Below are 26,749 nucleotides of genomic sequence, written 5' to 3'. Positions count from 1 at the left end.
GTTTAAAATTATTTTTTTGTTCAAAACAGCCAAGTGGGACATTCCGACGTTGACTAACAATTTTTCGAAGTTGACCACCCTTTTCCCTGTACGACTCACATGACTCTTAAATCTCTTATCACACCCCTCCTTCCCCTAATTCCATTCCCTTTTCCCTCCAATTAGAAATTAAGAAAATGGGGTATGTGTGATTCGAGATTTAAGAGTCACGTGAGTCGCACATGAGAGGAAAAGGGTGGTCAACGTCGGAAAGTCCCACTTGACTATCTTGAACAAAAATAAAAATTTAAATAGGTTTCTCCTGACTAAAAAAATTTTAAAAGGTTATTTTTCTAATATTTATTGTAAAAAGGTCCATTTGAAAATAACTTGACAATTTTTATACTCCTACTCAGTCTTTAGTTACTTGAAGCCCTTCAAAGGTAATTTTATACTCCGTATTTGTAATTTTATCCATTCTTTTTCACATTGATATCACTATGGAGTACTAGTATTAAAATTTTAACAAGCAAACCGAGTACTTTGTAAGATAAGTGTTCCCATTGAACGAGTAGTATACATTGCAAAAAACAATTGCTACATTATTCCATGGCACAATTCAAAGAGAGGCTTAGTAGAAAAAACGTATCCCTGATTTACAGCTAATCAGCTACTATGCCTAATATGTGCTTCTGATCTATTGTTGTCACAGGAAAATTTTACATTTATCGTACACTAATCCAACATAGACTGCTTCAATCCAAGGCAGGGAAACACTTAAGGAGAATCTCTGCGCTTTTTTCAAGTTCCTGCTCTGATATGATAAGTGGAGGAACCAATCTCACTATGTTTCCTTTCCCAGCAGTTAAAATTAACAGTCCTGAATTTCGACAAGCATCAACCAGAGGACCAGCTGGTACATCTAATTCTATACCAAGAATAAGACCCTGCCCTCGGACTTCTTTGACATGTCGGTTTCCTCCCAATTTCTTTGTCAAGAGTTCTTTGAAGTACTGGCCTTTCTTTGATACGCCAGCCAAAAAACTAGGACTCAAGATTTTATCTAGGACAGTAAGTGCAGCTTGACACACAAGTGGTCCACCAGCAAAGGTGCTTCCGTGGTCTCCAGGGTTTATAGCCGATGAAACTCTTTCTGTAACCAGCGCAGCTCCAATAGGCAAGCCTCCGGCAAGAGGCTTTGCAAGTGTCATAATATCAGGGTATACACCATAAGCTTCATGTGCCCAGAGGTAACCAGTTCTGCCCAAACCACATTGCACCTAGTAATTGACATATACATAAGAGTTCAGTGAGTCAAATCGGTAGTAAAAAAACAACTTTGTGGTTAAGAGTTAGTAGGCGAGAGGGATGGAGTGATCGTGGAGGCGTGAAGGATTACTTCAACATCACTCTCTTCCCCAGGCTTATTCCAACTCTTTCTAATTCAGCATGGAAAAAGTGGAGTCCATGCTATCCCGAGTCAAACCTTCACAAACCACAACATATATAGGTTTTGTTAAAAGTACTTTTTACAATCATCCTTATTCCTTAAATAAATACAAATACATAAGCAAAGGAACATAAGTTACATGACCATCTCTATTAATGCTCTATATTGGGATATCAGATTAAACCTATTCAAGATGCACCACTATGCTTCACATTACTAACTCACATAAATATACAGGTGATTAGGGTAGGGACAAGGCATGTGGATCAGCTCTCCAAGTTGTAATATAGCAGGGAAGGATCAGAATGAACTTTTCATCAAATGCAGGAAGTATTACAGGGTATTTGTTTGGGAGAAGTCTAGACTAGCATTCAATTCTAGAATGCAGCCACGCCTTTTCATTCAACCCAATACCAAGCTGGCGCAGGGCATAGTTTGCTATAGAAGAGGTTGCGGATGTCACAGTGCAACTCATACAAGGACAGGGGCCCTCTTCTAAATAATAAAACACCCATAGTAATATCCTGCTCAAACCTTTTACTAGAACCATCATTTCCTTTTCCCTTAGACCAACTTAGAGATAATCATTCACAAGCCATGATTAGCCAGGCAAACACACACTATTTCAACAGCTTGCCACAAAGAAAAATTTGGATAATTTAATCTAACTCAATTTACACTAAAGGGAAAACATCAATAAAGGTCCTCGGGAAAAAGCAAGTGGTCAGTCGTAAGAAATTGAAAATATATACCATGCTGAAACACATCATGCTCAACTGTCATAGAGGATGAACCGTAATAATGAGTATGAACCAAAACACAGTAATTTCTTACCTCATCATAAACCAAGAGTGATCCAGCTTCATCACAAGCAGCACGTAATGACTGTAAGAACTCCTTGGTGGCACTGTATATGCCCCCTTCACCTTGAATGGGTTCAACAAAAACAGCAGCTACTTTCCCACTCAATATAAGTTTTCTTGCAGCCTCAGAATTACCATATTCAAGAAAAGTGACTCCAGGCATGAGTGGCTCAAAAGGAGATCTGTAATTTTCTTTACTAGTCAAAGAGAGAGTACCAATTGTTCTTCCATGGAAACAATTACTAAACGCAATAAACTCAGTTGGTGGGTCTTTTGCATCAGGATGTGTATGTCTCTGGAACTTTCTAGCAAATTTAATGGCAGCTTCATTTGCTTCTGTTCCAGAATTTGTAAAGAATACGCGATCAGCAAACGAAGATGAAACTAGACGCTTTGCAAGCTCCACCTGAAATCAATTTGCAACAGTCTTCTCATCACAATCCATTAAAAAGGCGAAAGAACAAGAACAGCACACAACAATCAAGCCACTGACACCTCTACGTCTACATCCATCCATCACATAGCAGTCCAGCAATTACAAAATTTGACACAAATTGACACCATACATAATTTTACACTGTATTTCATGAGCAAATCATCAATCAGCCAAGATTTTAAACTACTAAACAACTACTAGCTCAAATGACATTCCATACTCTCCCTCCAACTAATCAATATGAGTGAAGAAACTAAGCCAAAACCATCTATTTCTAACATGAGACAAAACTCTACCCATATATCAATACCCAACAACTATAACATCCAATTTTTACAATGCACAAAATTGATACACAAAATAGCTCCTCTTACATAAACCCTGGCCCCACCCGAGGACTTACGTGTCTAACTAATTGACCCGTGTGAGATTCCGGTCCAATACCATACAAGTACTTCTTTTTACCATCATTAAAACAGACACAAACCTCAACATAATGTAGTTTCCCATAAATAACACAACAATGACCTCCAAAATCAAAACCCATTTCTCCTATTACAATTTAATTAATAATAACAACAACATAATGAAGAAATCAGAGAAAAAATCATACCATAGGAACAGAGTAATAAAGGTTGCTAACATGGGCCAAAGAATGGGCCTGATCAGAAACAGCCCGAACCCAATCAGGGTCAGAATGACCAAGAGCATTAACAGCAATCCCAGAAGTAAGATCCAAATACTCTTGCCCTTCAACATCGAACAATTTACAACCTTTGCCATGGGAGAAAACAACCGGAGCTCTAGCATAAGTACCCACAATCACCTTTGCATCATCCTCCATTATCTCCTTTGTTTTGGCGCCAATTTGGGGAGCATTCTTCTGGTCCAAAACGTCGACGTATAAGCATGTTGAAGGTGTGAATGAGTGAAGGTGTAAGCGTTTATGGTGGCCGGAGTTGAGGGGTGGGAGGTTGAATTGACGGCGGAGATTGGTGGATGAGGCGGCGGTGTTGCCGAAGATGCATTGTAGGGAAGAAGTCATTGTTGATTTAGAGAAGAAAAAATGGGGTGGTAGACTTGTAGTTTAGGGTTTTGGAAAGGAAATGGGTTTTATTGGATTTGTTCTCTTTGTCGTACTCCTTTTTTTTTTTTTTTTTTTTTTTTTTTTGAACTCGATTTTAGAAAAATTAATACTCCTTCCGTATTTGAATAATCTCGTATTAACAACAATTTAAAATGAGATAGATCATTAGATTATTCTCAATGTATATTTTATGAAATTCGGTTTCTTTAGGTGTATGGATACAAGTAGCTAAAATTGTGTATTGAAAAGTGTACTATGTCAAAGTATTACGGACAATATAATAAATTTCGTAGAGGGTAGAGTATACTATAGCTAGTTAACTATGGAGTAATGTATTTGTGTCTTTACAATTATTATTGTGATTAACAAACGATGAGCTAGGATTTGTATAAGAAATGAAAATGTGATTATTAAGATGGTTAACACTATGCATCAATCGAATCTACTTCTTAAAAGCAACTACAATTATTCGTGCATACAAGAAGAGCATCTACTGTGAATCTGTAATACAAATACTTTGTACAAATGAACTTATTGTTATGCCCAACAACGAGTTCCCCACGCTGTTGGGCACTCAACTTAAATACAACTTGTAACTCGTAATGGCATCAACAAATAAACAACCGTACATGTATGAGCTTTAGTTATTCAACAATACACCAATATTACAGTAAAATCTGACCAACGTGAAGCTACTAATCTACAGCAGATGCATAACTTCCTTTGATGCAGCGACAACATGAATTTTCCTCTATCCCAAATCAAGTAATCCTGTGGAGTAAGCAAACAACAGAAGATCAGTACATCCAAGACAAATCTTGCTTAAATGACACATTTCTTGCCACCCTGTGAATGCCTCTCTCAGAAACCTGAGGGCAGTCTTCCACTACCAATAAATCCAATTTGTTTGATCCCACCAGTGGCTTGAATCCATCATCAGTGACTCCCAAACACTTGCTAAGCCGCAAAACAGACAATCGTGGAAACTGAGCTACAAGTTGTAGGCCTTCATCACTTATCTCCTGACATCTCACGAGTTCCAAGGATTCAAGGCAGCAAGCTGAACATAAATCCTCCATTCCATCATCGTTGAACGAATAAACATGGTCCAGTGAAAGTTCACGAACAGGGCAACTTCTAATTAAATACAGAATTCCACCTAAAGTAAATGACGATAGTGAAGGGAATTCACCATCTGCAAACGATATTCTGACAGACTCCAACGTAGGACAGTTTTCTGCCAGTGCCTTTAAGCTCTCGTCTGTTAATGTTAAGCGATTGCTAATTAGAAGAGGTACTGAGAAATCTGACGGAACACGGAGAGAAATTGACCGTAGACCTTTTGAGCTTTGAGATAAGCCCACGATGTCAGCGTCCCTAAGTCCAACACACATGTCCAAGTGAATTTTCTCCAAGTTACTGCACTTGTCCAAAACACAAGCAAGACCTCTTCCAGGCATGATGATGCAGTTTATCAAGCTCAGTTCCTTCATATTAACACATGGGATCAATTGCTTTTGCCATCTGTCTACTGCTATGCGGTCGTATAACTTCATATATCGATAATTGGCATCCACTTCAAATTGCAAAAGTTTTAGATTCCGCCAACTATATCCAAGCTTTACCAAGTCACCTTCTCCAATAGCCCGACAATTCTTGATAACAAGGTATTGAATTTTTTCGAGTTTACCAAGATATTCAAGCCACTCAGCACTACTTATGTTTAAGCATCGAATAAGATGCAGCACACTGAGATTCTTACAGCCAACAACAACAGAGAGAATCCCACAGCCAGTTATTCTAGGAGTAAAAATCAATTTCAAGGATGAGAGTACTGAACATGATCCCAAGTAACCAATACCAGCGTCTGTAATGAAGGTGCAGTGACTTAATGTCAGATCTGCAAGAGAAGGGCAACTGTTTGATAGAGCAAGAAGCCCTTGATCATCCAACTGTTTCCCCAATTTGGACATCCACCCAGAGTAAACAATTTCCACTTTCATCAGGTTAGGAAACCTGTTGCATAGAGTGTTTAAAGCTTTATTTGCTGGGTTCAGACCACAACCAACACGAAGAAATAGTCTCTGCTCATTTTCAAGCTCAAGGAGGCGCTTGCAAGCTAAAGATAGAGAGTTTCTATCTTCAGTCCGGGAAATCCTACTTAAAATGTCCCATATCAATGCATCTGGCAAAGCGTCCATTAAAACTGAACTTCCTTGCGTAGGGTGTAGTCTGCATGCAGCACACTCCCACAACAAGCTGGACATGAAAAGAAAAATGGCCTTTAGCACAATTACAAGAAGTATAGAATAGGTGCACAGTAATGAGTCACAATTAAACCTATGCGAAAGGATGGGATGTTAAAATTCATATCTGGATAATTATTCATCTCATGCAAGAACCTTTTTGAGACAGTGATGGAACATAACACACGCGCTTAAAACTTTTTATTATATATTAAAAGGGTCCGGCTTTAGTTACATATCTTCAAATTCCCCAGCTTTTACAAGGACCATAACTACCTTTTCTAACTTAGAAGCATATAGCAATCTATGAAGGTGATACATCATATCAAAACTGATGGTACTCTTAACTGAAAATTTGAAAGGAACACATTAGCTTGGACAATTTCCAAGGCAGTAGAGCCATTTTATATAATTTTAAAGCATCTCTTTCCTTCATTGAAATCACATAGATGACTAATAGAAAACAATTCCATAAAAGTGCAGTGCCATTCGTTACCTAGACACAATCTTGGGATAAGATCCCTTCATACAGTTGTTCACCAAAAAGAAAAGACATAAGTTCTCTCTGAAAAGAGAGCCATACGTCACTAACGTCAGCAAGACTAAAAAGATATTCATGTGTTTAATTTCATTGGATACCAAACCACAAAACACCACCACAAAAGTTACCTAAATACATATATTGAAAGCTAAAGAAACAAATACTAAGACTTCAGGGTAAATACCAAAAGAAAAAAAATATCTTCAATTCCATATTGATGAATGCATCAGGGCTGCCACTGATGCCCTAATATTCATTCACCAAAGCCACAAAGGGCACAAACTAAGCAATCATGTTGTAATCTCACTATCCCAGTACAACATAAAAAATTTCAGTCTTAGAGGGGCCAAGAGTAGTGGTGCACTGGTGCATCTTCCCCTTTAGGAAATTCTATACTTCTTCCGTTTTTCATAGATGCAGCACTTTCTATATGGGAAAGTTTAATTTAGATGCATCACTTTTCCTTTTAGTTGATAAAAATTTTCTCTCTCTCCTATCACATGGGTCCTCTTTTTTCCTCTCTCTCTCTCTGTTATCTCCAAAATTTGTCAAAAAATACAAAGGAAGTATGATCCTTTTGAATTGGCTCTCGCAAGGAGAGACACCAAACTTCCTTTGCTACCTTGCTAAAATATTATAAATTAAAAATATAAGTGTAGTACATAGTATGTGATAGATAAGGTCAACAAAGTTAAATCATAGTAACAAAGACGGTAACCATTATTTTCTCCCTCAAAAAATCAATAGCTAGCAAAGTAATGCATAAGATGGTCATACAATAGGGCTGCATCATAATGCCACCATACGGAGTTACTTTAACTACTCGTATGAAATAAGTCCATCTGTATTCCTTTAAGCAAAGAATCCATTCAATCATAGCCATCAACATAAAAGATTATATATCCTCATAATATAGTGAACATGCAAATAAGCAATCCATAAGTTAATAACCACCTTTTAACATCATTAGTACACTAATCAACCATTGATGTAAACACTAGATGAAACGAAACCACATTAATTTCTTTTCCCTCCTAGAATTTTCTCAGCTACAGAGCCAACTAGCAACTTAGAGTCCACCTGACTCACAAATTATAAACTTAAAGCTGGCCCCTTTAATTCCTTAAAAATCTATTACTTAATAAGACCATTAAATTATACCAATAATATGATAGGAAAACATACAAAAATTACAAAATCTGTTTTAAGAACAAAGTACACAATTCTGGTAATGGTGCTTATTCGTTATAATTCAACAGACAATTTGATAAAGCAATACCAAAATCAACGAACACCCTCTCTAATTCAAATATGTAGCATATTAATTTAAGATGATGTTTAACAAATAAGCCCCAATTACTAATTTACAGAACAACCAAATTTTCCCCAATTATTGAATCTGAAATGCGAATTGAATAGAATTGAACAATATTTCAAGAATTAATCCATATAACAACATAGGTGATTAGGGCTTTACCTGATTAAATGGGAGTTTTGTGCTGTGAAATTTGCCAAGATAGGACAGAGGACTACGAAATGTGAAGGAAGAACCCTAAAGAAGAAAGATGATTTTTTTTTATGGTTTGGAGATTTAGGAAGTCGTTAATTCGTTACGGTGTACTCCGTAAAATAGTTTGGGGATTTTTTTTTTTTAATATATTTTATACTATTTGGGATTAAAAATGATTTTTCTTTATCAAGAAGTCCATTCAATGAAAAACATTCATACAACTTAAAAACTACGGGTAACATATATTATGTAAATAAAAATGAAACAGCAACGGAAAAACTAAGTAGCCCGTAACAGAACCAGATAAACAACATGCGACGTGAGGTTTACAGACGAATCTAGTCTACCCTTACAAGTTACAATTCACTTTGTGAACCTTTCTGTCAAAAAAAAAAGGTTGCAACCCACCTTAACCTTGCAAAATAGAAAGCACCTACGAAAGCTAAAGCGCATTTTGTAACCCGATGTCTAAGAGCCTAGAGATGGACGACGATAGAACGAAACCGATTGATTGGTTTAATACTTGATAGGGACCAAATAGAGAATTGAACACCACAAGAAGGGTTAAAATCCAAGTGTTGCAAATTCAAAGGAACAACTTCAAACGCTTTATGGTTGAAAAATATAACAAAGTAATAATAACAATAATAACTTAGAATAAGATTTTTTTTTATGTTTTATTTTTTTTAACAACACACAAATAAGCAAAATAGAGCCTATTTAGACCCAATATTCTTATCTAGCCCTACGAGCTAGAGAATGGACTTTAAACACAACCTCTCTTGATACCTTATTACAAGAAAAGCAAACTGGATTATTAAAGGATATGAATTTCTTGAGCTAATTAGTGTACTTCCCACAACATAAGGATTCTTATTACAAAGAATAAGATTGGCTATGGACTCTTAATTTGAAAGATTAACATGAGTCTGACACGACATGATTATTTGTTAGCTCGTTTCAAGCACGACTCGCTTGAGCATGGGATATACTAGCACTGCACGTGGTGCCAATACAACTCGTGCCCATAATTATGGTACATAAATTACCTATAAGCATTTCTTAAAACACGTACGTAGTATATGGATTAACGTTTAAAAAAAAAAATATTTATTTTTTCAAATAATCATTAAGGCTGTGATTTTGATCCCAAATAAGGAATAAAAAAATAAAAAAAAAAAAAAAAAAATCACACCATTACACCCATTCATAATTTTTTTTCTTACTATCCTCCTTTTCTTTCTTACGGAGTATTATCTTCTTATTCCCCCAATAAAGGCCACAATCTCTCTCAAGTCTCAACTCATTTGTTAGCTCAGTTTCGTTTCTTGTTCCTTATGTGCTTTTGCTCTGTTTCTTCAATTCAACCCCAAATTCCAAAAAATACCCAGAAACAGTAATTATTTACTGGTTTGATTAAAGATTACCCAGCAAAATTCAAGTTGAAATCAACCCGAATTACGTCAATTTGGAGCTACTCATTTGTTGCTAACACTGAGTTCACAACCATTTTTATTGTTCAAACTTTCCTATTTGAAAAAAATTGGAACTTGAGTGAAGAATAAGGAGGTATGATTTTAAGCTTATGTTATTTATTGAAACTACAATAAGTTGGAATTTTTTGTATTAAGTTTTGTTTATATTGTGTGGATAAATGAAATTATAAAATACTTGTTCTTCGTATTTGATTTTGTTATGGAAAGGTATCTAATTTATACTTACTGATAATAACAATTATGAATTCAGTGGAATAATTTTTTAAATTGTTTTTGGAGTTTGTTAGTTGATTGCTATTGTTCTTTATTCCGAGTTATAACACACTATCGGACACATATTATTTCCTCTATCCGGGGTTAATAGTCACGTTGATAGTGTAATTTGAATATGTAATGTGACAACTATATCCGGACGGAAAGAGTAGTTTTAAGAAGATGCCAATAATAAGGGGAGTTATGTTTTAAAAATGAAAAAGAAGTAATGTATAGAGAAAGATTTATTGTATTTTTGGAAGATGTAAGTGTCAAATTTGAAATATAATGCAATGTTTATCATCTTCCTATCTCTAGTAAGGGCTTAGGGGAAGTAAGTTCTAGATTTCGGTTTTATATGAGTGGTCGTTTGATTGGATGTAGGGAGATAAAGTTGCAAGGAAATTGCCATTCCATTATTATTAAGGATTGAGGAGTCGATTTCTCTCATATATCGTCAGTTGCTAGGCTTTATAGTTTATACTATATAAACAGCTTTCGCATTCTATAGGAAGTAGAATTTCCTAAGAATGTGTACTTGATGTGTATTTGTGAATCTAGTAAAATTTCAATTATCGACTCTTGGAGAATTGCAACTTCATGAAGAATTTCATGTGAAATTAACAAAATATAAGAACCTACGACCATTTATGTATAATTATTTGGGTTTATGTTTAATTAAGAAAGGGTACAGGTCAAGTTTCTAACCTGATTATATCAGTCAAAAGTCGAAACTCTTAAGTGCAAAGTCGATAGAGTCACATACAACCTTCAGTTATTGTGTAATTTTTATGGTGGGGCCTAGTCCCTCGTGTGCACCAAAAAATAAAAATATAAACAAAGTTATGGTACTAGGCTTTGAGTAATTATCTTTTTATGTTTGTTTGTTGTTTCCTTGGAGTTTTCTTTGTATAAATCTTTGGCAGAAGGTAGCAGAAGTGAGTTAAGAAAGTTAAATTATTTCAAACTTTCATGCTGATGGAAATGATCCTTTTGTTCTTTACTCAGTCCATCCCTGGTGATGCCATTGGTGGTTCTCCAGCCAAGTTCAGTGACTCCAGCATTAGGAGGTACGCCTTTATCTTTAACTGTACTAGAACTTAGCTGATCAGGATGGAACAACTAATCTTGCATCATTTGCTAAGTCTCACAAAAGGTTTCCTGAGAAGAGTTTACTAGTCACCTCCCTACCTGCATTTATGTCCTTTGAAGCCTTTGTAACTCAGAGCTGTGCAAGTGATCCTAGAAATATTTTGTGAATTCGCTTTGACATAACCTCCTTGGAATAGATAATTATCTACTTGTGCATGATGTGTATTCAAATCCAGTTGCTACCTCCTTTCAAAAAAAAAAAAAAAAAAAAAAAAAAAAAAAAAAAAAAAAAAGTTGCTACCTTCATGTTAAAGTTGGCAGGAAGTGAAGCTGTTTTCCACATATAATTCCGTCTTATAATTCTTACAGGGACTTCATCTCATCTACAAGCATGCCCTATGAATTCAGGCTACCTCAATGAATGTGTCTTGCTTAATCGTAATACTTTACCCAGTGTTTCCTACAGCAGAAAATCAGAGTTTGTGAAGCTCAATGGGTACTCCGATCTTGGTTTTATTAATCATTTGAAGGTATGATACACCTTTTGTCATTGTATGTGTTGTGATTCAAGACTTTAGGTACATGAATGAAGCTTCAGTATTTGCTTCTGCATTGCCACTCTACATTGTCATAGATTGTTATCTTTCCTATAAGAGGCCATGATGAGGCCTCAGTTCTTCAGATTTGTACTCTTTTGAAGTTATGAGATCTAGATGATTGTGTATTGCCAAAAAAAAAAAAAAAAAAAAAAAAAGCAGATTTGCATCACATTCTGCTAACTGCAAAATTTAAAATCTGTGTTTTGGGAAAAGGAAGAGGGGCGGAGACAAAATGTGATGGCATTGTATTTTGGCGAATCTTGCTGCCAGAATGTTACCATTATGACTTTAAGCACTGGTAATCAATGGCTGTCCCTATGTTATAGACAGTTGATTGTTAAGAATTCTTAGGGAAATGAAACGCATGGTATGATAGAATATATGTAGGAACACACCCTTCTGAAAATATTTGTGCTTTTTCTTTGATATTTATTTATAAAGCTAGCACAAACAAACAAAATGCTTAAACCAACAGTGTTTTAGTGGATCTCCAGAAATTTCCTTGAAAAAATTATCTTATTCACTGGCCAGTATACTTTTGACATCTTCTGTCACCTTTCATCCTCACTGCAAAAAATTTCCTTGAATCTAGTTGGTCCATCCCCACTGCAATTCAGATTTAGAATAGAAGGAGGCAAAATGGTTCATTTGCAAGAGTAGAAGAATTTAAGGGAACAAAACAAAAAGATTCTAAAAACCTGGAGAAACCTCTCTATCCACATTTCCCAACCATCTTCCTTTGTATGTTATAGTTTTTATAGGGCAAATTAAAGTTTTTTGTGTGCTCTGAAACTGATCCTAATATGATAGTATAACACTTTTGATTCTCATCTCTCAATTTATTGTAATTCAAAATTTAGCTGATTGCTGTTCTCGTTAATATTTGGTCCTAGAAGAACCTGGAACATTGTCATTAGTTTGAGTTGTTGTAAATTTGTAATCTTCCTTTGCATTCTGTAAAATTTTGAGCATGATATACGTTGAATACATACTCTATGTACCCTGTGTATGTGTGTAACTAGCTTGCTCAGGTTTCTGGATTAACTCTGTTCTGATTTTTCTTCCTTTAGTGTGGCAATCTATCCAAACTGTTATTGAAGCATAGAATTCTGCCACAAAGTTCAAGCCATACTTCTTCTTTGGTCATTAAAAATGATCATCCCCAAAATGCTGATTTTCCTAAATATTACTCAAAGAGGGAAAAGAAGCCTTTTCCAATTCCTATAGTAGAGCTGAGGCGAGCAGCCAGAGAGAGATTAAAGAATAGCAGAGGTCAGCCTAGGAAACCTGTGCCACCACCAAAGAATGGCCTGCTGGTGAAGAGCCTAGTACCAGTTGCTTATGATGTCCTGAATGCGAGGATTTTATTGATAAATAATTTGAAGAAGCTCTTGAAAGTTGTGAAAGTCCATGCATGCAAGTAATATTTCTTGTCAAACTCTTACTCAATAATTTGCTAGTTTCTACATGTACCTGCATATACCCATGTAGACACTGCTGAATTTTCCCAGTGGTTCCGTGCTGGCATGCAATTTGGTTGTAGTGAGCAGTTTTTATGAAGATTATTATCGATATTTGAACCAGTAATTTTGAGTAGTTAAGTATTGTAACACTTGTCTTCAAAAAAAAAAGAAAAAAAAAAGGTATTGTAACACTTGACTTTGTCGTCATCCTAAAGAGTTGAATTACCTGATAGTTGGAATAGTATAATATTTCAATGTTGCATGCATCTGCACTTTTTAATCTGGATAATGATTGTAATGCTCATATATCTAGATTGTCCTTGTTATGTATGGGGCTTCTTATTCTCGACGAATTTAATTGAAACACATGTTGCAACTAAAGGAAATTGTGGTCATACTTGAGATAACAACTAAGGAATATTAGAAAACTTCTTTCTGATTACTACAAGTGATTTTTGTTTTCATTTTTATTTAATTTATTTATTGGCTGTGTAGAGGCTGCAATGAGATCCATGTTGGACCCGTCGGGCACCCTTTCAAGTCTTGCAGGGGTCCAGGAGCATCAAGTCGGTATGGTTGTCATGACTGGGGAGGTGTTGTGGTGGAAGACATTTTAGTTCCTGTGGATTCTTACCATCTGCAGGACCGTCTCAGGAAGCGTATTGCTCATGATGAAAGATTTTCGATTCCCCGTATCCCTGCTGTGGTAGAACTTTGCATCCAAGCTGGAGTTAATCTTCCAGGATACCCTGTGAAGCGGCGAAGGAAGGCTGTTATTCGAATTGGGAAAAATGAATTTATTGATGCAGATGAAAGTCACCTGCCAGATCCTGAACCAGAAACTCCCAGAGTTCCAATATTATCTGAAATTCCTGATGCAGAAATAGTACCCCCATCAAGTGCTGAGGAAACTGTCTTACTCGCTGAAGAAACACTATTAGCATGGGAGAGGATGAGAAAAGGAGCCAATAAGTTGATGAAAATGTATCCGGTTAGGGTATGTGGGTATTGCCCCGAGGTGCATGTGGGTTCTTCAGGGCACAAGGCTCAAAACTGTGGAGCCTATAAGCACCAGCAACGGAATGGACAGCATGGTTGGCAAAGGGCAGTACTTGATGACCTGATACCCCCAAGATATGTGTGGCATGTGCCGGATGTCAATGGTCCTCCAATGAAGCGGGAACTTCGAAGCTTTTATGGTCAGGCACCTGCAGTGGTGGAATTGTGTGTTCAAGCTGGGGCTGCAGTTCCTGAGCAATATATGCCAACTATGAGATTAGATATAGGAATTCCATTAAGTGTTGAGGAAGCTGAAAAGGTGGTTTGAGTTTCATGGACACCAACGGCCATGTCTATAGTTGTGATGTTCCTCACGAACCATGTCTAGAGTTGCACTTTTAGCAAAAGAATGATTTAGTATCATTAAGAACTTACCGTTCTGTTGATGCCTCACTGTAAGCTTAAGCAATTTTGTCAGGTCTTGATTGTGTTAATAAAATACAAAGTATTTATTAATTACAAACATTCTTCAGTGTGATCAGTTCAAATTTTCTACAATGAGACCTTGGTTTTTTCAGGAAAAATATTTGTCATTTAACAGAACCTATGATCATTATATAGTATATTAAACTGGCTTCTCATGTTCTCAAACATGCATAATATCTCCAGCCTTGGGCACACACTCCTGCTATAGAGCTTGTATGATTAATCATACAGTCAAACAGTACTCCTTTTGTTTTTAGATTTTGTTCTAGACAACAAGGTCGCAAAACAAACATCTAGTTGAGTTAATGTAAGAATAACAAAACCAGGAGCAAACTGCAATCATAAACAGGACACAATTTGCAACTATATGGTAGTTCGTATCATTGTATGAATTAAACCCAGAAAAATTTTCCTATGTATGTGTATAACAGCATAAAACAAAACAAAAAGAGTACATCATAATATGATGTTCCAATAACCTAACATCTTAGTGACAAAAACTAGATAGTATAACCCATCCCCTAATGAATCAAGTTCATATATTCAAAGGTCACCTCACTTGGCAGCTGCAGCATCAGAATCATTGCCATCAGTCAGAGTGGCAAGCCAAGCAGGAGGGAGCATCCCAGTCTGTTCGTTGACCGTCTTCACTAGTGGAGGCAGCATGCTGTAGATCTCGGCCACATCTCTCATGGATCCACCAGACCCATTTCCACCCCCCAAGGCGGCCCCACCAGATCCTGATGACCAAATGCTGATCTTTGGCTGCAAACCCTGCACAGCGTCAGCATTTATCTTAGCCATCTCTTGGAATGTTCCAGAATTGATCTTCATGTAGTCCCTCATTGCTGCATAGTTTCCATCAAGGGCCTTGAGAAGGGTAATGAGGTGATATCCTTGGGCTTGAACAAGGACCGAGATTCCCTCCACCTCTTTCTTCTTGCCATAAAGTTCTGCATCAGCTCCTTGCTGGCGAGTGTAGAAGGCAGCTGCTGATGCCTTTTCTGCCTCAGCTTGCTTTTGCATCCTGTAGAGAATCGCATCCGCTTCTCTTTGGTTGTTGTATAGGTTTCTATTAGCTTCTTGAACCTGATAAACCAAGAGTTTGCATGTTAATTCAAAGCAAGAAGTAACACAAGGAGATTAAATAGAAAATTATTACTCACATTTATTTCTGATATTAGTATCTTCTGTCATTTAAAGTACTGGTATTTATTAAGATCAGTGAATGGGGTTAAACCTTAAAATCATTACATTGCCACACGCCTTTTCACAGCATAGGAAGTTGAGAAGAAGGAAGCAACAAGATATAGTATCCAGATAGAAGCTTAATTTTGCAAAACACAGTGCAAACAGAATGTGTCACAGGGTTAGAATTGCATGCAGCTCATATTTCCATTACCAGATTTGGTTAGCATTTCAACTTTAAGGTGCCCTCAACTCTGAAGATAATTACTTTATGCTAAAATTTGTACTACTTCATTCATTTTTGGATTAATGCTATAACAATTCAATATCCTTACCTCATATGGTTCATACTCAAGAATTTGACAAAATTTCTCAAATCCTTTGTAAAAGATGGGCATACTCTTCACATTGCTCAAGGTATCATGTACAACCAAATTACAAACTAACCAACAAAAACTTGGCTTATCTTAAACTGCAAAATGACCTTTTCACCGAATTCAACAGGTATGAAAATTCAGAGGCAAAGAGATTCTAACATAGCATCAATAACATACAAGTTTTAACATCAATAATTCTACAGAGCTAGCAAATATGTAACATGATTATTATTACATAAGCATAAACATCAATTAATTATAATAAATACCTTGATGTCATATTCAACAGTGGCCTTACTGAGGAGGTCAGCCCTGAGTTTTTCAGTCCTAGTGAGAGCATTCTTCTTCTCCACCTCAACTTGCAACTCGGCCCCTCGAAGGGAAACAGCCTGCTCAGCCTCAACTTCTGCCAACTGAGCCGAATTAGACCAACCGGCCTTCAAAGCAGCAAGCTCGGCATTTGCTTTAGCAACATCAGCCTCCTTCTGGTTCTCAAATATCTTAATCTCACTCTTAACCTTGACTTCTGCCTTCTTGCCTTCTCCTTGCCTCTGAAGGGATATGATCTTAGTTTTTACATCAATTTTCGCTGCAGTTTGCGCTGTTTCCCCTTCCCTTTGCTTTGCTCCTACCTCCCCTTTCATCTTCGCCTCTGCAACATCCACCTTAACATACAAAACACATACTAAAATCAGATCAACCATATATATTTTCCAAAATTTAATAACGTACTAACATAAGTCTGCCTAACTAACATATTTTCTTGGACTTAAACAACACGGAATCATTAACACCAGAAATATACTACGTTAGAATTTTACTAGCAATTCAAGATTATCATTACAATTCCACTTTTTTTTTTTTTTTTTTTTCTTCTTCTGACTTTTTAATATTTCCCCAATTAACCATTACTCAACACATTGTATCTCATGCGAAAATTTCAATAAACATTGCACTTTCACATCATTTAAAAACACAAAAACCCCAATTCAACAATTTTTTTGTCTAATCATATTAAACCCCTGAAAATCTACAAGAATTACAACAAAATTAAAAAGAAAACAGAAAAAACCCATGAATTAAAACTTCAAGAATCAAGAAAATGTTACCTTAGCTTGATTAGCAGCCTCCATTTGAGTCTTCTGACCCAAGTAAGAAAAATACTCATGACCAGGAACATCAACAAGCTGCTTTATATTAGCATTATATATAAACAGTCCAAACTGATTCAACTCCAACTGAACTTTCTCAAACACTTCCTTCTTAAACTCTTTAGTACCCTTAAACACCTCTTCCATAGTCATAGTAGCAGCAAGAACCCGAGTTTTGCCTTCGATAATACCCTGAACAAGTTGATGAACATGATCAGAGTTCATGTCATGGGGTGCCATGAGCTTAGCATACAGAACAAGACAAGCATGATGATCACCATCGACTCGAGGGCCGATAGTGAAGACTGCAGGGAGCACAAAAGGGAGCTTCTCATGGCTTGGACATTGAAAGTGAAGTTGACAGGTGATACATTGACACGAACGTAGCGTTGGCCTGGAAGAATGAGAGCTTTCTTTGGCTAGTTTAATGTCTTGGATTTTCCAGCCTGTTATGGCTAAGTATTCTGAAGGTCTTGCTATTTTGTATAATGGGATTATCATGGTTTAGTTGTTTTTGGGAGAGAGTTTTTGAAGGTTTTTGATGATTTTGTGTTAGTGTTGAAAATGGAGTTTTGATTTTTGGTGGGTTTGATCAAGAATTAAGCAGTATATATAGGAGATAGTAGTCGGAGCTTTTATAAAACAGAGTACTTAATTTTGGGAGTTCTAATTTTTTTTTTTGGCGGGTGATTTGATCTTAAATTTGGTAGTTATGGAGGTTCTTACCGTTTTTATTCTTTGTTAAAATTATTTTAGATTTTGTTACTTACCTTATATGCATGATCATTTATGAGACAAATAATAAAATTTTGATACTCATGGTTGTATTGCCCTACATTAACAATTGTAAATAAATTAATAAGTACTGTAACATTTTCCCTCAAAAAAAAAAAAAAAAAAGTACTGTAACATTTCCATAATTATACATGTTTCCTCTCTTTTTACCACATAGATCCCTCCTTATTCCCCTCAATCTCTCTTTTCTTCTTAACACCCGTGTCCTCCTCCTATGTTGTAATATCTAGGGAATCTAAGCATAATTTTTTGTTCGAGGTGCAAAATGCACCTAAGCTATAATTCAAGGTGTTAAGACCATTTTTGCTTTTACTTGTAGTTGAGAATTTGTTTGTTGAAGCTATAACTTTTATTGTTGAAAATTTACTAAGAAATCCCAAAATAAAAGTTCAAAAGAAATGCCTTGAATAGTTTTGATTTTTTCAGAAAAAACAATATATATTCTTGCTCCCTACTCCCTTGATTAGAAATTGATTTTCAAACTTCAACACAATTTATTATTATTTTTTTATTTTAATTTTTAAATTTTTAGCCGTGAGTCTTATATTATGGCAATTGAGGTCTAGTGGTTGACATGGTTGAAAGGAGTTTACTCAAGTTTAGAGAACGATGGATGAGAAATTGAGAATTAAAATTGAAATGAAAACCCAGGCTTTTTAAACCACAATTTTGACAGGATTCAAATTAATCCATCTTCAACCAAACAATCACTCCATCTCACTAAGATTTGTACCAGTTTATGTCTACTTTGTCTAGCATAAGTTTCTCTTAACAAAATTATACGTATGAATATGCTGCAAATATTGTATAAGACCCTCGTTAGAATGTCAGGAAAATCTTTTTCTTTCAAGTAACAAATCGAATACTTCATAGTAGTTAACACACAACACCCTCACATCTACTATGATTTGCAAGGTTACCAGATAACAGTATATCACTAAATAGCTGTACAGTCAGTACCTTAATATAAGCTCAAAAGCTAATTAGCAAATGTATGTAACAGCGACATCACCAGCCTGACCTTAGGGCAGAATGCTTCAAGAAAGTTTAGAGACTTCATGCCAGTGAAGACCATAATGTTCAATATTGCTACTCCTGTATTCTGTTATCTAAGAAACTACCAGAACACGCACTTATATTTACGTATAACAAACTCTGGTTCACCCATTTCAATCCAAGTGACTGTGCAAACAAAGTATCATCCCTCATTAAAGCTAGCTTTGCCATAGATTGAACTAATTGCTTCACCTCTTCTTCCGGTTCTTAGATTTGATGGCTCTGGTAGAGGATTCACCTCCTAACTTCAAAACAGCACCATCATCTACTTCATCAGAAATGGATAGCTGCTCCACTGCTTGCCCTGCTTCAAGGTGCAACATCAAGTCTTTAAGCTGCAATGACACAGAAGATTGCACGAGAGTTATCATCAGATGCTCCAAGGTAGCTAGGCCAAAACAGAAGGAACATCCTGGAAGATGACCATTTTAACAAAATGACAAACCTGTTCTTCAAGATCTCGTATTTTTTCATCCTTCAGTCTCACAGCTTTCTCCTCCCTGCAGCAACATATAAATTGTACACTTCAGTAGCCCTATGCAACATCATTCGACTTGCAAAAGAAACAACTAACTATGTACTGTAAGGATACCATCAAAATAAATTTATTTCTGCTAGTATCAAAATAATACAATGTAGCAGAAACTTCATCAATAATAAAGCAGAGTGAAAATAAATAGGTAGGTGAAAGCACTCTTCCAAAAATATTCAAGCCTACGAATTTTCAAATTTCCCCAAGAAAAAGGAAGTTTCCCAGCCCGTCTCCCAGGGGTTTATTACATCACTCAGTCAAGCTTCAAAAGCACCTTCAATTGAGCTCACCCACCACCACTAATTAATCTCTTCAACAGATATAACAATTGGGAACTTAAAAAACAGTTATTACACTAGTTTACAGAAGCATTATGCTGAAGCATTCAAACAAACAAGATAGAAACAATTACCTCTGCTAAGCCAATTAGCGAGTAAACAAGTAATCACAAGATCAAATATTCACTTATCTTAAAAAATTTTCAAAGAATGGAAAAGGTTACAAGCATCGAGGTTATGCTTCTTTAAGGCAACTACTCCCACTATAACCCCCCCCCCCCCCCCCTCTCTAATTTTCTTGGTGTTATTCATTAATAGCTCTGTTCCTGAAAGTTCTTTGCACTTTCCATTTTTGCTATTCCAAAGTCCTTTACACTTTTGCATAATTCTATTTATGAATAATCTCATTTACTACCTTACCCCTGTTACCCTACAATATTTACACTCCCTCTCTTTATCCACTTTTTTCTTACACTCAACCACCACATCGATATTGCACACTCAATAAAAAAAAGAAAGCACAAACTGTTATTTGTGTCAAAAACACAGTTAAATGCACAAGTAAAACCCAGTCAGACACAAACTGATTCATCCATGGATCGTTAATATTAGTTCCTAAACTTGTACAGTTGTACTCCACGAACATCAGAACAAACAAGGAATTTTATTCACAGAAGGTCCATAACAAGGTCAGGGTCATGTGTCACCATTTACAATTCATCACAAATCCATCTCCTGATTTTGATACATCATCAACTTTGAACAAAACCATTATGTGTCAGAGGTGATTGGTAAATGCAAATGTTATGGTAGAATGTAGCGTCCTGTGGTATAAAATATAGAAAGGAGGATCCCTACATCAACAATTGTTTGACGATTTTCCACAATCATAATATATTAAAACAAGGTAAGAAATTGGAATTACCTTTCCTCAATCTCCTGTATCTTAATTTTCCAAATCTCTTGATTTTTCAATAGATTTTCATTAATCTGCAATCAATCATTGAACACAAGGGTCTAAGTTCATGTTCGTAAAACCACCGAAAATATAAACAAATATATTCATAGATGACAAAAGCTAGCACAAGAAATCTATCCAGCTATTAGCCAGAACCTGAGTCGGACACATACATCATCCAGAAATTTCTTTTCTTTGATACATCTATCCAATTTTGCTTGCAATTTCTGCAATTTCAAGCTCACAGCCTTGCCACAGCTTCAGCTATATCTTTTTCAGTCTCTTCTTTAATCTCTTGCAACAAAGATTCAAAATACTGCAAATACAAACCAAAATAATGATCTAGTCAGATCAAGAAATGGCACAATTATCATTTCACAAAGAACAATGCACAAGACATAGTAAAACAAATTCATTAGGTGCCCTCACCAATTTTTGATTCTCAAGCTGTGTGGAAAGAAGCTCATTGTATTCATTTACGATCTGGTAAGACAACCAAGTGCAGAGAAATTTAATCTCTGCAATTTGCAGCAACAAACCAAAGATCTATAGCTTTAAATTAAGAAAACAAAAAAAACATACAGCTTCAACTTTACTATTTACAATAGCATCGTTTATTCCAGGATCCCCACTACATTCACAGCTTCCACAGCCATGCGTAGCATGTGAACAAGGAACATTAAGTTCAACCAACTTCCCATCAGTTTTGGACTGTATTAAACGGTGCACATAGTTGTCACCAACATAGTCCCAAACACGCCTAGTTTCCAAGTCCAGGGAATAACAGTGCTGTGTTTCTTTCCAATGCATAATAGCATGGCCCTCTTTATACCTGGATTAAACGCTTCCTGGTCAGAAAATTATAACAATTAGAATATCTTGTCTATTTGACAGTTATATTACATATACTGTTTGATGTTTTTATTTTGATTTATTTTCTTTACGTTCCTTTGGCAATTTGAATAATGATAACAGTTTCTTAGCATTAGCTACTTGAAAGTTGAAACACGGGGTTATACAATGCAAAAAATTTCTCATAACAGAAAAAGAGTTATTACCTTCCACAACCCACAAAACCACATATTACGCATATCCACAAATTCTCTGAGGTTTGACAAACGAAACATGTTGAATTATCAGGTTGCTGCTGGCAATATCGACAAACCTATATGATGACCATAACAGAGTAATGATTAGAATCAGCAATACCTTAGCAGCACACAAAAGGTTGATATTCCAGGGTTGGTACCTCTAATTCCAGAACAGGAAAGGCAAAACAATGATCAATAAATCTCCTAACAATTTCAAGCTAGCAAAATTACAAAGCAGGAAACCAACAAGACAACTAGTCAACTACCACTCTTGGGGTTTGGGGGAAGGTAAAACTGAATCACCAAAATTTCACAGCCCTGGATTATATGCTTGGTAGAAAAAACAAAATGTTACTCATTAGTTATATGAAAATTCTGATTTGTAGAAGTTTTTCAATAAAATAAGCACTTAAGCTATAGGCGCAATTGCACAAAATATACTCAAATAGAAATAGAGTAATCAACACACATAAAAGTTACAAAGTTTTATTTGGGGAGTCTGAACTCTAGCATGTGACACCAATTTTCAGTTCTTAAAGAATGAGCAACATAAGTACACCAATAGCACACAAAAAAATTGTAGTAAAATTCAAAAAAGATTAAGCTTACAGGACAAGAAGAATCTGTCCACTTAGAGATGCAGGAGCAGTGGAAAGAATGATTGCAAATGGTTGTGAGAATTCCATTGGTTTCTTGATCCAATCTCTCTGCCATGTAAGCAAACATTTAGAAAGACCATAAAAGCCAAGGGGCAAAAGCAAAGAAGACAAAGCTTATGGCCATTTCCACAAAAATTTTAGTGGTACGGACATGTATGTGTAATTATATGCTTTTGTGTAAACAAATCATGTCATATGTCAACAAATTCTAATGATTAAATATCCACACAAGATGAATAAAAATAAAAAACTAAAAGTCATGTACTTCTAAAATGTGATTCACAAGTTTTGACTTTAAATAGTCTATTCAACAAAATCCACCAAGAATGTACAAGGTAATTGTCAACATTGCCTCATTAGTACGACCCTCAATTGATAAATGTTCCTAAGCATCTAGGTTAATCACTTAATCCAGGAGAAGGTTAAATACTCCCATTAGTTCTGCACTAGTTTGCTTGGAGCAAGACATTGATTGATGTGAAAATTAAGCTGCTAAAGAGGGAGGAGAAAATAATATTAAAATTTAAAAAAATAAGAAGTTCCACTTGGTTTATGTTTACACTAGTTATTTTAATATTATTCAATGCAATAGTAGCAACAAATCTAAAAAATTTGTGAAAAGAAATACAGAGATATGCCATAAATATACATAAACATACCTAAACATACTGGACATGTAGGTTGCTCAGTTGAGTTCCCAAGAGAAGCTTGTCCATGTTCAATAGAGCCCGTGTATTGCACATCAATAATAAAATGCACATGACAAGCTTCTGGCTAGAGAAATAAGCAGTCAGAATTTACCAAAAAAGAAGGTAAAAAGATGTAAAATACTTTGCATACACTTAAAGAAAAGTTTTTGAAGTCAACAACCTCCAAAGATGAATATGTTTGCCCATTGAAATGCTTGTAGAACCCATCTGTTGAGTCCTGACTGTCAAATCTAATCAGAACAATATATCTGTCCTCCATTTCATCATTCCTTGACAGAACACATAACAGTCAGAACACATTCAATAAGTACGCATAGAAAATGAAACATCACACAAGAAATCCCTTAAGATGTAAACTTCTCACCTGACAATCCGCATTTCAAGCATATGCTGGATAAAAGAACCAGAAAACCGGCAAAAATCTGCATAAGTCATGTGATTTGGAACCCCAAGAACACATACAAGAGGTTTTCTGCCAACCTAAGCATCATCACGAGTGGGTTAGGTCTTTCTTAAAATAATTATCAATGTGATGGAACTTGTAACAAATTTTGAAGATCATTATGAAAGTTTGTAACCATCAGTCCATCACAGCAAGAATGTACAGAATTCCATGAAAACTAAAGAATATACTTATTGCTGTAATTCATTAATTTGACTCTGGAACACCCATCCTTTTTCTCCTTATACCCAAAAGGACAGAAAATTATTGCTTTTCCAAGACTGTTATGCTGTTTAATCTATTAATTTGTTCTACAGTTTCAAAAACTTACTACCCGACTTTAAAAAAAAAAATCAAATTTTAAACATCTCCAACAATACCACATTCATAATCATGATAGGATAAGATGCCCCTAATAAAATTTTATGACAGAAAGTGACCCTAGCGTTATACTAGTGAAACAACAACAACACTTCTTGTAGGACTTCAAAGTCAAGCAATTCATTTATAGTTTCGATGTCTCAAGACTCCCAACAGTAACACAATACATTCAGACAAAACCCCAATCAAGAATAATGGAATATACAAATGATCAAAAATCAACCTCAAAGTCTACAAAGTTTCACTTAGAGAGGATGAATACATGATGGAGGGAGTACAAGGTATAATACTAATGCATACCAAGTTGGAACATACAAATACTAATTCATGATTGGAACCAAGTTGTAAGATTGCAATTAGGTATAATACTAATTTTCCAAAAGCTCCAATAAGACTCCAATCTAGTGCAGAACAGGGAGGGGTGGTGGCAAGACCAACACAACCTAATTGCAATCTTACAACTTGGTTCCATAACACTAATGCATACCAAGACACCAAGTAAAAACTACATAACCCAATTGTTCACATTAAAATTCCTTGATAAATTGTTCGAAAATCGATATCAGAATACATTTCCAGCTTTGATGATCTAATACACACTTCAAACTAAGCCATTTTTTCTCTCCGAAATTAATTCCATCAAATATTGTAATTACATCATATGGACCAACATATTTGATTCCACAAAGCTAAATTATCAAACAAACAACTCAATTAGACCAATTAAAACCTTAAAATTCATAAAATCAGCAAAAAAACTCAGAGCAAAATTAAAAATGGAGAGAAAGTATACCGGAAGAAGGGAAAGTGAGGGAGAAGAAACATCATTGGAGAAAAAATGCATGACACCTCGAGTTTCTTCAATTCTAGGGTTTCCGGAGGAAAACGACAAGGTTTGAGTAGAGATGCTGCTACCGGAGAGTTGCGACGAAGAGTCGCCGGAAACTATAATCGCCGGCGCCGGTGGAGGAGGAGGAAGAGGAGAGGTTAAACTGCTTTGCGGTGGTTCGGTGGTGGGAGACGTGCTGGCGCTTGCAGAGGTTGCTTCCGCCATTTTTGGGATGATTTTGAGTATTGAGTTTAAAGAGAGAAATTTGGGAATTGAAAATGTGTAGACGATGAATATTTATAAGGTACGAATGTACGATGGTAGATTGGTAGGTGGTGTTGGACCATTCTGTCACTAGGGTCTTTCCGTCGGGTTACTTATTCAAGTGTTACTCATTCGGTCGTGAGTTAATTATTTAGGGGTTACTTAGGTCGATTAGGGATTACTCGATCGGTTAGGGATAATTCTGGCCACACGGCGTAGCCAACCACACATGTAACTTTGTATTTTGCGGTCACAAATCACAACTCTTTAAGCATCTCCTCACGATTTACTCCTAGTGATTTACGAATGGGAACAAGATCCTCTCTGATTGAGCTAGTCGGGTTTTGTTTACATAGAGTCATAAAAAGGTCAACAAAAGCAGTTTTAAAAACGAATCACTATTATGAGTAGTAGGGTCGTTCACATTAGGTTATCTATATCGTTAAGCATAAACGATACTGTTAACCGTTAGAGCGATTACTAAAAATCAAGGTTAACCGTTCCTTAATGATATGGTTACCGGTTAACCGCAAACCATGAATTAAATTTTAAATCATTACTTTTTTGCTCTTTTAATAGTTTCAAGCCTAATACATAGTTAACTATAAACAATAATAAGTTCAAATTAGTTGGATACAAACCTATAAAGATTCACTTAGAAGAAACTTGCATGATTATATATATATATATATATATTTCCTAAGAAAGTAAATAAAAATATTTTTTAAATCAAAACGATTAATCGATGGTTAACCGTTTACTCAAAACTGTAACTGTAACTGTTAACCGCTACATTTAACAGTTCGGTTAACCATAACCATTTTAACAGTTCGATTAATTACCCTATTAAATTTATTGGTTATACCGGTTAACGGTTACGTTTTATTATTTTTTTTTTTTTTTTTTTTTTTTTTTTTTTTTTGCACACCCCTAACAAGTAGTATGACTTTATTTTGGTAAAGATGTAAAGCAAATACTCTCCTATTGACACTAATTCCTTTTCTCTCCTTCCATCTCATGGCCATGCCAGCGATCAACTACCTTTGTGGCTCAAGTCAACCAAACAAAAGATACTCTAGTAGAAAAATATGTAAAGTGGACGTATACTAATCCCTTAGGGAAAGGCATTTGCTCATGCGAGTGGTGCTCACACTAGTGCTAATTGTCGTGTGGTGGTGCGGTGGGTGGTACTATTGGTCGTGCTGTGGTGAATGGTGATAGAGGAGAGAGAAAGGGGTGTGGCTACTGAATTTACAAAATAACCCTTGATATAAACAAGTTTTGATCGTATACAGTTTTAACTTGTATTTTCTCGATATGAAAATGTTTTACTCTAATTTCCTCATTGTTCAATAGTATTTTTGTGGGTCAAACTTTAGTAACTTTGACTACAAATTATCATTATTTTATCCGGGTAGGAGATATGTTTGCAATATAGTCAAATTAGCTTAGAGTTTTTCACCATTATTATTAGGTTTGGTTCTTTCTCTTTATTCATATAATATGAGTAATATATAGAAAAATAATTAAGTTTAGCAA

The 26,749-nt window shown here is 35.7% G+C and overlaps 3 protein-coding genes and 2 pseudogenes across 4 annotated transcripts; 1 reads left to right on the top strand and 4 right to left on the bottom strand.

Moving 5' to 3' along the window:
* Positions 1–534: 534 nt before the first annotated feature.
* On the bottom strand, positions 535–3,798 carry LOC145589783 (acetylornithine aminotransferase, mitochondrial-like). Its single transcript, XM_081646470.1, has 3 exons — positions 3,342–3,798; positions 2,264–2,698; positions 535–1,259 (listed from the first exon to the last, which is right to left on the bottom strand). The coding sequence occupies exons 1-3, from the start codon at positions 3,771–3,773 to the stop codon at positions 735–737; spliced, it is 1,392 nt and encodes a 463-aa protein (XP_081502596.1). The 5' UTR covers positions 3,774–3,798; the 3' UTR covers positions 535–734.
* Positions 3,799–4,222: 424 nt separating this feature from the next.
* On the bottom strand, positions 4,223–8,216 carry LOC145588071 (F-box/LRR-repeat protein 14-like). Its single transcript, XM_081644716.1, has 2 exons — positions 8,080–8,216; positions 4,223–6,074 (listed from the first exon to the last, which is right to left on the bottom strand). The coding sequence occupies exon 2, from the start codon at positions 6,014–6,016 to the stop codon at positions 4,613–4,615; it is 1,404 nt and encodes a 467-aa protein (XP_081500842.1). The 5' UTR covers positions 6,017–6,074; positions 8,080–8,216; the 3' UTR covers positions 4,223–4,612.
* Positions 8,217–9,377: 1,161 nt separating this feature from the next.
* On the top strand, positions 9,378–14,643 carry LOC145589782 (APO protein 2, chloroplastic-like). The gene is made up of 5 exons (XM_081646469.1): positions 9,378–9,681; positions 10,869–10,930; positions 11,322–11,482; positions 12,622–12,971; positions 13,510–14,643. Exons 2-5 carry the CDS (start codon positions 10,882–10,884, stop codon positions 14,339–14,341), a joined length of 1,392 nt encoding a protein of 463 aa, XP_081502595.1. The 5' UTR covers positions 9,378–9,681; positions 10,869–10,881; the 3' UTR covers positions 14,342–14,643.
* A 380-nt stretch (positions 14,644–15,023) lies between these two features.
* Positions 15,024–17,737, bottom strand: LOC145588070 (flotillin-like protein 4; annotated as a pseudogene).
* A 1,098-nt stretch (positions 17,738–18,835) lies between these two features.
* On the bottom strand, positions 18,836–25,215 carry LOC145588069 (BRAP2 RING ZnF UBP domain-containing protein 2-like; annotated as a pseudogene). Its single transcript, XR_014101530.1, has 12 exons — positions 24,911–25,215; positions 23,659–23,774; positions 23,455–23,563; positions 23,244–23,358; positions 22,535–22,632; positions 21,893–21,999; positions 21,417–21,666; positions 21,264–21,317; positions 21,008–21,150; positions 20,802–20,866; positions 19,512–19,566; positions 18,836–19,401 (listed from the first exon to the last, which is right to left on the bottom strand). The product of XR_014101530.1 is annotated as a BRAP2 RING ZnF UBP domain-containing protein 2-like (transcript).
* Between the last annotated feature and the right edge of the window lie 1,534 nt (positions 25,216–26,749).

Source organism: Chenopodium album, chromosome 17, assembly GCF_948465745.1.
Source record: "Chenopodium album chromosome 17, dcCheAlbu1.1, whole genome shotgun sequence".
NCBI classification, from domain to species: domain Eukaryota; kingdom Viridiplantae; phylum Streptophyta; class Magnoliopsida; order Caryophyllales; family Amaranthaceae; genus Chenopodium; species Chenopodium album.
Note: the sequence above shows the minus strand (reverse complement) of the source record. Positions and strands in the feature narration are given on the sequence as shown.

Excerpts from the sequence above, each read along its gene's own strand:
- LOC145589782 (XM_081646469.1), top strand. The coding sequence starts at position 10,882 with ATGCCATTGGTGGTTCTCCAGCCAAGTTCAGTGACTCCAGCATTAGGA. Across the intron at positions 11,483-12,621 it reads GTTTTATTAATCATTTGAAG|TGTGGCAATCTATCCAAACT; the intron begins GTATGATACACC and ends TTCTTCCTTTAG. Across the intron at positions 12,972-13,509 it reads GTGAAAGTCCATGCATGCAA|AGGCTGCAATGAGATCCATG; the intron begins GTAATATTTCTT and ends TTGGCTGTGTAG.
- LOC145588071 (XM_081644716.1), bottom strand. The coding sequence starts at position 6,016 with ATGGACGCTTTGCCAGATGCATTGATATGGGACATTTTAAGTAGGATT.
- LOC145589783 (XM_081646470.1), bottom strand. The coding sequence starts at position 3,773 with ATGACTTCTTCCCTACAATGCATCTTCGGCAACACCGCCGCCTCATCC. Across the intron at positions 2,699-3,341 it reads TTTATTACTCTGTTCCTATG|GTGGAGCTTGCAAAGCGTCT; the intron begins GTATGATTTTTT and ends AATTGATTTCAG. Across the intron at positions 1,260-2,263 it reads CACTCTTGGTTTATGATGAG|GTGCAATGTGGTTTGGGCAG; the intron begins GTAAGAAATTAC and ends GTCAATTACTAG.